A 10822-nucleotide genomic window follows, 5' to 3' on the forward strand; every position below is an offset into this window, starting at 1 on the left:
TAATTTGTGTGACACGTTTTTTTTTTAAACTAGGCAGTCCGGCAATTCGTTTCAATAGTTTATGCCCACTGCAGCAACAACAGCGCAAAAAAATAGAGACCTACATTCTGCAGGATTTTATCCTGTACTGCAATAAGGATAATAGCAAAAAACAAGCAATGTTTGTCTAAGCCATGTTGTGTACCAATAGTTTTGAAATTGTGTGTTGTAAAAAAAAAAACTTGTAATAATCTCCAGTAAATCTTTTCCCGGACCAAAGCAATGTCTTGGACCTTAGAACACATAACCTAAAAAACCAAAACAATGAAATCAATCATGCGAGAAATTAACAAAAAAGAAGAGAAACCCCCACTCTTTGAAATAAATCCTCATACCAAATCCGCTGTGGAATGCAGCGGTAGTAGAAATGGGGTGTATTTTCGAGCGCTCACACTCTCTCTCCCTTTCTCTGTCTCGCTTGACTAGTAATACCACCCCTTGTGTTTCATTCGCTCAATCTTTCTCCCTTACTCCCGTGCTGCCGGCTCGAGACGCTGCAACATCCTTGCATCATTATTTTCAACCCTCCCCTTTTTTGCGGATTAATCATTTTATGACTCAATTGAGTGAAAAAAACTTGTCTCGCCGAAGTTTTGAATGAACGATCAACAGCTGAGTTGTCAGATTGTAATTGACAGTTCGTGGAAACGGTAGTCGGAAGTCGGATTTAAAAAAAGAAAAACTAAATTAAAAATATCGCGAACTCTACATGATCGCAAACAAGTGAATAAATTTTAAATTACCCTGCGCGCCAATTCCGAATTTCATTTCAAAAGTAAGAAGAAATTTCAAGCAAAATGGATTATTAAATTGAATAAAAAACAATCCGAAGTGTTCAAAATATCGTTTTTAAAATTGAAACCCTTAGTCTTATCTAACGAAATATTTGATCCTCCTCTACGCTATGTCCGATCCTTTGCCGGCATTTGAAACCCTAAAACCCATAAACAGTGATGAAGAGATGTTATTACTCGTTATGAAACAAAGTCCGCAACGTGATGAAATAGAACAAACGGAACGTGTACCATGTGCCCGAACTAATGCGTACGTAATAGTGTTTCAAAAGTATTTTATGACGCCTCAAATGTAGAGTAGAGATATAGTGAAGAGACTCACTCCCGAGAGAGACCTTAACCCAAAAAAAATCAAATAAAAGAAAATGAAATTGGATTATAAAACTTTGATAAGAAAATCGAAACGCAGCCGTCGGTAAATCGCTGCCGAATAAATTTCAGGACTTTTATTTACCTAAAAAAAATTGTGAGAGAGTAAAAATCATGTTTTTAGACAAGCTGAAGGCCATCCGTTTAGATATTCTGAGGCAATGTTTTTTTAAACCAGCTGAAGACGGGTTTTTTATAACCGACCCGAAAACTGGCTGGGCCAGCTGAAGGTTTTTTTCAAAATCTCCAGGTGGTTTATAAAACCATTATTTCAATTGGTCTATGGAACCAATCTTCCGTTCCTGTACTGACTAGCAAAGACTGGCAAGTAACCCTTATAAACGACTCGGAGGTCGTTTTTATTGACGATCTAAAGAGCATCCTTATAGACGAACCTAATATCAAAAAAAAATCCATCATATATGAACTGAAGGACGATACAGTTTCTGAAAACGGAAACCAATATAGACAACCTGAAAGCTATAGAATCTAGATAGATCCACTGAGATATAGGGAGTGTGCCGTAGAGGCGCTGAAGGTCTGGGTCGAGCTCAAGCAGAAAGTGAATACCCGAGGGCCGTTCATATGAGAGCTGAAAGCCAGTGATTTTTTTTTTAATGGCAAGAAGTTCATCATGACTTTAAGACCTCTGAGTTCTGGATAATCTGAATAGAATACCTAAAACTATAGCATCTTTAAAAGAGATGATAAAATTAAGGTAGTCTTTCGCTTGCGAAGTGAAAAAATTGTGAGTCTTCTCAATAGGATATGTGGCCATCCGTTTAGATATTCTGAGGGAATGTTTTTAGGGCTAAAGCAAGTTTTATAACCTACAAGAAAGTTGGTTCGATGGACCAGCTTAAGGCTCTTGCACATTCTCCGGGTGTTCTATAAAACTATTCTTGCAGATAGTCTATAAAACCGATTTTCAGTTCCTGTACTGACCAGCAGAGACTGGCTCTATAGATGAGCTAATGAAGCCCCTATAAACGAGTCGAATGTCGCTTTTATAGACGATTTAAGGAGCCTTCTTATTGAAGAACCAAATATCGAGAAAATCCTTCTTATAGGGACTGAAGGACGATACAGTTTCTAAAAATGGGAGAGAGAGTCAATATAGATAACCTGAAAGCTATAGAATCTAAATAGACCCAATGAGGTATAGGAAGTGTTTCGTAAATGCACTGAAGGTCTGAGTCGAGCTAAGGACAATACAAGCAGAAGATCAGAAATTCTTTCCCAGAGAAAGTGTATACCACAGGACCGTTCATATGAGAGCTGTAAGCCAGTGACTTTTTTAATGGCCTAGAAGCTTGAGGGAGCATAGAGGTCCAGTGAAGTTTTTTTAATCATAGGTGTCCTTCATAGACGAACGGATGGATAGCTAGAGAGTCTTTCGCTTATAGACGCAATCAGAGGGTCTATTGTCTTTAATAAAGGATAAAATGGTCTAGGAATCTTTCGTAGACGAGTTGAAGGGCAGGAAATTATAAATAGAAATTCTGAACCCAGCAAGTCTTTACAAAAGGAGTTGAAAGCCTGGACGTGAAAGCCAGAGGAATCTTCTATAACGCAACTGTAGACTCAGGAGTGTGAGATAGAGAGCGTAGCCGAATGTCAAAGAGAGATATAAAAAGCTGAGCTGAATGCCAAGTCCTTCATTAACGACCTGAAAGCTAAAGAGTCCTTTGTAGAGTTTTTGATGGCCATGTATTCTGTCATAGAGAGGAAACCCTTTTAATAGAAGGGATAAAAACTATGAATATTTCGTGGGCTAGTTGAAGGGCTAGAAATTCTAAATAGAAGTCCTGAATCCAGTGAATCTTTACAAAAGGAACTAAGAGCTAAAGTCCAAGGATTCTTTAATAACTCATATGTAGACCTAGTAGTCTATGTCAGAAGGAGTAGCCGAATGTCACAGTGCTTTTCACAAAGGAACTTACCTATTTTAATCCTTCAAATCCAAATATCCGAAATGGCGCCCAACATTTTGCTATCACACAAAAGTAAAAAATCAAAAAATCTGCAGCACCCTAATTTAAAAAAATCGCACCTTAGTTGGTTTATGTGGATTCCCGGCGCCTTTGAAAGCGACTTTCTGTGTTTCAGCTCATCTTTTGAGATTTCCCAATTTTTATCGCTACTATGAAGATGGGGGCAAGGAACTCCACAGTCATATATTGAGATGCCCTGGTCTTCGGATATTCTAAAAAAATAATCTGTTTTTTATCGTCCATTTAAGACTGTTTTTTCTTCAGCTCGCCCTTTCAACCTCTGAAATGGCGCCCAACGTTTCGCTATTAATTAATAACGCATTTGTATGCTTAGGAGCCTGAGAGAGAAGGGAGCCGAATGACAGAGAGCTTTTTATAGGGAAGCTAAATGCCAGTGAACCATTTTTAAGGCCAATTAGTCCTTCATTGGCGACCTGAAAGCTAAAGAGTCCTTTGTAGAGTATGTAATGGTCATCGATTTTATCAAAGTGCAGAAGGGATTTTTTAAAAAAAAAGGATCTAAGGCTAGTTGAAGGATAGGAAATTCTAACTAGGATATAAAAGTTGATAAAAGCCTGAACGACTTTTGAGTGCGAGCTATAATCCGAGTAATCTTCAATGACACATCTGTAGGCCCATAAGACTGATAAATAAGAAGGAGCCTAATGCCAGAAAGATTTTTATGTGAGAGGGTCAGTGAAGGTTTTTTAAGTCCAAGGAGTTCCTCAATGGCGACCTGAAGGCTAAAGAATTCATCCTAGAGTATATGATGGTCATGGATTCCTTTCTTAATTCAGCTGAAGGCCTGGTGCGTTTGATAGAGGATATAAAGGCCTGGAAATCTTTCGTAGGAGAGTTGAAGGGATGGAGGTGCTTAAAGGTGACCTAAAGACTAGAGAGTTCCTTATAACGTGAAGGCTACAGAGATCTTCGTAGAGTATGAGAGGTCAATGCTTTGTTTCTGGTATCTGAAGGCCAAGGATTTTGAGCTAAAAGCTAGTGAATCTTTCATAGTCCTTGAGCTGTCCTTTCATAGTCCTCGATAGCGGTTTGAAGTCCTGGGTGTGGATGGATAGTGGATGTGTATACCCAGGTTTATTTTATAAGGTTGTGAATCCGTTTATAAGTTCCGTCGCAACTGAGATAAAGATCTGGGAGTTTTTCGTAAGCGTGCTTAGAGCCTGAAGAATTTTATAGAGAAGCTAAATGCCAAGTAAGTTTTCATAGACGACCCGAAGGGCTAGGAGTCTTTGGAGACTATCTGGAATTCAAGGCACATTTAAACGACCTAAATACCGGAGGATCTATATAAACTGGTCATTTGGGTCTATAGATTCGCTGAGGACCTCAATGTCCACACATACAAATAGGGCTCATGGATTTAAAAAAGTTCTGATAAGAATTGCCACTTAAAAATATGAGCGTTAAAGGATCTTCAATATATTTAATGCCTCGTACGAATCCTCGTACATAGCCTACCTGAAAACTAGAAAATCTGTACATGATAATTAAAAGCCATGGCGACCTGAAAGTCTCAATAGAAAAAAGGAAGGAGTCTCTGTAGGCTGACAGATGATAGCCCCTATAGACCAGCTAAAAGTAGTATTTATAGACGAAACACAGGGACTAATTAGGCGGATTGAAGTTTTTATAGGCGAACTGAAAACAGGACGTTGATGTAGAAAACTTGAATGCCAGCAAATTAAATAAATACGTACTGAAGACCCGGGTGTAGATGAAATCGAAATTAAATCCGGAGAATTTATTCAGACTTGCTTAAGGGCAGGATGTACATTTAAAAGAGTTGAAGGCAGGAAGTCTGAATTGAATGCCACTCGTACTGTATAATGAACTGATGGATGAGGAAGTCGATGTAGTGACCCGAGAGGTTAGGGTGTACATAGCCTCCCTGACAATCTCAATAGATAAAATGAAGGGATCTCTGTAGACTGCCTGAAGATAGCCCCCATAGACCAACTAGATGTATTTCATAGAAATTATAGCCATTTTGTATACTGAAGTGTAGAAGATAAACCTGGCTGAATGAAACCTGAAGGTCCGATTATCGACACAAAAAGCCTGAAAAGCAGGTAGAGGGCCATCTAAAAGAAAATTAAGTAAAAATTATGAAGTGTAAAGGATTTTAGATAAACTCCCTTCTTCCGTACTTCTTCTAACTCTCTCTTTGTGGATTTTTTTAATAGCATGCGAAATTTAGTGAACAACAAATCTCCCAGCATGAATTCCGATTTACCAGACAACACAAAAAAATCTCACGAAGTTAAGCCCGTGGCAACAAGTTCTGGACCACATGTGGTGCTTTAAAATTTAGCAACAGAGGGAGGGGAGATAAATCAAAGGAAAAAGAATAAATCTTAGGAACGATAGGACGATCATTGAGCAACGTGTGTCAAAAGATCATCGACATCATCATCACCACCCCACCCCTAAACATCATTATCTCGACGATTATAATCATAATGAACAATTCAATGTCAAGTGGTAAACATTTTGAAAACCCTCTAAAAATATAAATCTTTCAAATGATGAATATCATCGTTACGATGACAAGGGATTTTTGTCAGCCAGCCAGCCAGTCAGTCGACAGTCATCCAGACAAAGGGGGAGGAAACAACTGATATTACCCTCGAGAACAGTTAACTATTGTTGTTGTTGCGGCTTTATGTCACTCATAATCGTTTATGATACATTTGTCCTGTCATCAGGACAATGGAAAATTAAAATTATGCATTCCTTACGTTCGCTCACAACAACATCAATTCATATGCAGGCTAACACTTTAAAAACACGGTGACACCCTTGACGACTATTCCGACAAGAACTGCGACTCAATGTGTGCTGTCACTCTGGGAGAAGGGGGTGTAACGAATCCACCTACAGTTTAATTGTCGCATAAGAATTGTTATAGAATTATACGAGGGTATAAAAATATAGAAAAAAAGGATTTACAAATTCTTTTTTGGGCACAGCGAAATGTCAAAGGCATTTGGCGAGGGGAGGGTTGTCCTTCGAAATTTCAACATTTAAAAAATTATTATGGGAAAATTTGTTCGAAAACACGCCTGGTTGGATGCCAGAACTCACTCCATGGGGTGGATCTGAAGAAAAGGGTAATTAATGTTGCTATTTTCAGTTTTTGGGTTTGGGAATATTTTTATTTTCCCGGGCTGGCTGGCTAGCTGATATGTATCATTGTTAGATAATCCCGTGGAAGACTTGGGGATTAAGGTAGAATATTTTAAATATATTTGTATGTAAATACGAATTGTTTTTGAGTGTTGCTGTCAGATTTGTAAGAGGTTATCTTGACAGGATCTTGGGTGTGTGGAGAGATCATTTAATGGTGGGCTTCTTTTTAGGCAGGAGGTAGAAGTCCATAAGCCCACATTGAAGGGAGGGGAATATAAAGACGAGGCTGATGAGGCTGAGTGAAGGCATAGAATCTATATAAACCCCAAACGTCTTTATAAAAAAGTTGTAGAGAGTTGTTGTAGTCGGGGTAAATTCATTACCGACTTCTCGCCCTTTACCTCTTCTATAGAGACCCCGTTTAGCTTGTCAACAAAAATTCCTTTAAAATCGTCTATAAGGACTTTATTCAGCTCGTCTAAGACTTCCTTCGATTTTCTACAAAAAAAGCTTTCACCTATTCTGTGCAAACTTCTCACTTCAGTTCTTCTATTGAGACTTACATCAGATCCTCTACAGATAATCACTTCAGTTCGTCTATTTAGGCTCCATTCAGTTCGTCTATAGAGGCTACCTTTAGGTAAAGAAACTACCTTTAACCTGTCTATTAAAAGTAATATCAGCACTTCTGTTCGTATATAAAGGTACCTTACCCATAAGGTAGCCTAAAAATCGGATTCTCCACAGACCACTTCCACTTCAGTCCAAGGAATTTCACTTAAACTCGTCTAAAACCTTGTTCGTCTTCAAGAATATCCATAATGACTTCCCTTGCCTTGTCCCTAGAGACTTCCTGCCACTAAGTCGCCTTTTTACACCCTGAACTCTTCAGATAATCTATATAGGGGTTTTGACCTTCAACTCGCCTAAATAGGATCCCTGACCTTCAGCATACCTATACCAGCCAGTTTGCCTTCAGCCCAATTGTACAGACTACCTAACCTTCAGGTCGTCTAAATAGATTCCTAGGTATTTAGCTCTTCAAACAGACATCCTGATCATCAGATCTTCCTGTAAGACACACTGACCTTTAGCTCAATATTAGGCAACACCCTAGGCTACCCATTATTGACCACCTTCAGCACCCCTGTTCTCCATCTTTATAGATACCTAATCCTTCTTTTCACTATACCGAGCTCCAGGTCTTCAGTTGATCTAAATAGAGTACCTCAACTTCGGGGTACTAATAAAGACTGCCTTTCTGTCTGCCTTCAGCCTACCTACTTATATTATCTAACCTTTCGATCCTATATCAATTTCATGACCTTCAGCATTCATCTCTTAATAATAACACGTCTAAATCGATTGCGTGGTTTACAGAACGCTTATATCGACTTCGTAACGTTCGGCTTTCATATATCAGTACCCTAGCCACCAACTCGTCTCAATCGATTCACTGGCCCCACTTCGTAAACTTTATTCGACACACTAGCCTTCAGGTTTCCTATATCGATTTCGCCTATATCGACTCCCTTATATATATCAGCGCCATCAGCTCCCTTATATATATATTTCCAGACCTTCAACTCTAATATAACGACTTTCAGGCCTTTATGACCCTATATGAACTCCATGACATTTTGCTGGCCTATATTGCCTCAGGGCGCCTATATCGATTCCCAGGTTCGTGGCTTTTTAAATATCAATTCCTGTCCTTCATGACGCATATATGCCGCTCCCCGGACAACATCTCCCCAATTTTAATGTACAGGCCTGCAGCTGGCTTATATCGACTTCGAGGTCATAAGCTCCCTTCTAATAATATCCCGGCCTTCAGCTCTCCTATACCGACTTCCAGCCTTTATCAGACCTATATCAACCCCATGACCTTTTGCTGGCCTTTAGTTTTTCTAACCTTCGAGTACCTGACAAAATCGACTACCTATCTCTCACTTCACAAATCAAAGGCTACCTGACTCTGTGTCCCCTAAATAGCCCCCAAGGTTTTCAGTTCGCCTTTATAGATTTCAGAATTGCTTATATCGGCTTCCTGGCAATCATATAGCCTCTATCATTAGCATTCTGCTCGCGTGTAAAGACTCCTTACCCCCAACTTACCAATATAGACTTCGTACCTTCCACCTGGTGCAAAAGTTTCGCCGAACTTCAGCTCCTGTAATCCAAGATTACATAATTTTAAAGATCGCCTATGAGAACTTCTCGAACGTCATCTATTTTTTAAAGAGCTCGTTCCTTCTTTTATTAATTATTTTCCCTCTCCCCTCTCTTTTCAGTATGGATAATTTACATGATGTCACCTTCTTCCCCTTCGAAGCTCCCGAAGATGCTCTACGTGGCTTGCTGACCCGATGGAATCTTCTGCATTTGTTTGACAACCTAAAAAGTAAGTAACCCTTAACTAATATCTCCTAAACCAAAAATCTCTAAAAATTCCTATCTTTCTCCCCCTTACAGATGAAAATATGACTGTCGATGTTTTGAAAATTCTGAACACCGAAGAACTTAAAGAGCTCACCCAATCCTGGAAAATGGGTGATCGAGTGCTGTTCAATTATCATTTTGAAAAATGGCGGGAAGAAATCAATCTACCCATTAACGTGCGTAAAACCACCAACAGTCCTCTTCCAGAACAACTAACAAGTTCCATGATCAGTCATGAAAATCCCGATTTTCTAACAATTCACATGCCTTCGTCGTTAAATAATTTAACACCCCACTCGACGGGATCTGCATCGCCCAGTAATCGCTCGCTGCACTCAGTGGATATATCCCCAGAGCTAATGGATAAACAGAAAATCACTGTGGCGGAAATACTCTCCAGTCATCGTAATGGTCATCGCATTATGGAGGCCTATAAGAAAAATAAGCGACTGAATGAGGAACAGCGTAATTTGATTATCACCATGATTGGCAGCTATTTCGACCAGCGTAGCTATCACATGTCCCTGCAGACCAGTTATCGTCTGGAAAAAGAAATCTTGGCAATGTTTCCCACGGAGAAGGTGGAATTTTATCGCACCGAAAGGAGAGGTAGAATATATACGAAATATCAAAATATAAAGAAATCAACGCGAGTGTTTTCGGATGATGAGAGTGGAGAGGGTGGTGGTTTGGGTCCAAAATCCCCAAAAATCCAAAAAGTTGGTAAGTAATTAAAAGGTAGGTTGGCAGGAGAAGAAAAATTAACTTTTCAAGATTTGTTTCCACATCGAAGGGATTTTAAAGGAATATTTTGGTCCCATAGAAATTATGGTCCTTATAATAGGTCCCAAAGGTCTAGACCTTCGAAGCCTTAAAGGTCCTTTCAATTGTAAATTTTTATTAAAAAATGCTACATAATTCTCTAATTTGCCTGTATTAATATCTTCTTCTCTCACCTCTTTTCCTTTTTATTTTTGTGTGTGGATCACTGTAGTACCTGAACAAGACGCCTCTGCCTGGGTCCATACCCTAAAATATGCCAATCTGACCTCTGTTGAATTTGACATTACGTGGCAGGCATGCAGTAATTATCGCATAAATCAAATTTTCAATGAATGCCAAAATATCACCGATATCCTGACGAAGTGGCCGCAGTATCTGAGACCGGAGGGGTATAAATTGGTAAGTATATGAAAACGAGGGTTTCTAATAAAAAATCGAAGAATATATTTTTAGAACACTCTTAGGAGGTCTTAAATCCATTCAAGAGCCTTAGGAGATCCTCGATGTAGAGGGGGTTCCTTATCGGAACTATATCGAATCCCTGACTTCCATTTCGGAAATTTGCACAGTGTAGCATTCAACAAATCTATAGACCCTGTGGGTCATTCTATAAAGATTGTCCGGCCTCTTCAGAAAATCTGTCATACCTTCAAATTATCTACGAAAGACTCGTAAACCTTCAGATATTCTAGAAAAGACTCACTAGCCTCAAGTTTGTCTTTAAAAGACCTAATGACCTTTCATTCGTGAAAGGCCCTGGTCCTTGGACCGCTCCAAGATGTACTGTCTGGCCTGGATATCTATGTGACATTCATATCATATATGAAAGATTGAAGGCCTTCAGCTTGGCTTCGAAAGATTCCTGATATTTCGCTACTCTTTTGAAGCCGCTCAGCCTTCCAGGTCGTCTACCAAATCATCTATGATAGATTTTTAGACCTTCAGATACTCTAGGAAAGACTCACTAGCCTCCAGATCGCCATTGAAAGACCTAATGACCGTCAGCTTCCCATGAGTGACCCCTGGACCATCGATATCTCTATAAAAGACGGTATGTGCTGGACATCAGTCACTCTTTCAAAGACTACCTGACCTTCAGCTCCCATATGAAAAATTTCCTTGTCATCCATATGGGGTCTTCAGATCCTTTATGAAATACTATGTGGCCTTCAGCTTTAGTTTCTTTATTGAAGACATTGAGACTTTCAGCTTCCGAAAGCTCATCTGTTCTCAATCACCAAGTCTCCAGCT

General features: G+C 39.4%; 1 protein-coding gene across 1 annotated transcript; it reads left to right on the forward strand.

The window, feature by feature from the left end:
* The first annotated feature begins 943 nt into the window (after positions 1-943).
* LOC133331431 (uncharacterized) lies at positions 944-9519 on the forward strand. Its single transcript, XM_061539822.1, has 3 exons — positions 944-1083; positions 8641-8750; positions 8822-9519. The coding sequence occupies exons 1-3, from the start codon at positions 944-946 to the stop codon at positions 9517-9519; spliced, it is 948 nt and encodes a 315-aa protein (XP_061395806.1).
* Positions 9520-10822: the final 1303 nt, after the last annotated feature.

This window comes from Musca vetustissima, unplaced genomic scaffold, assembly GCF_032173495.1.
Source record: "Musca vetustissima isolate MV318-11 ecotype Yass unplaced genomic scaffold, APGP_CSIRO_Mvet_v1 utg9685, whole genome shotgun sequence".
NCBI classification, from domain to species: domain Eukaryota; kingdom Metazoa; phylum Arthropoda; class Insecta; order Diptera; family Muscidae; genus Musca; species Musca vetustissima.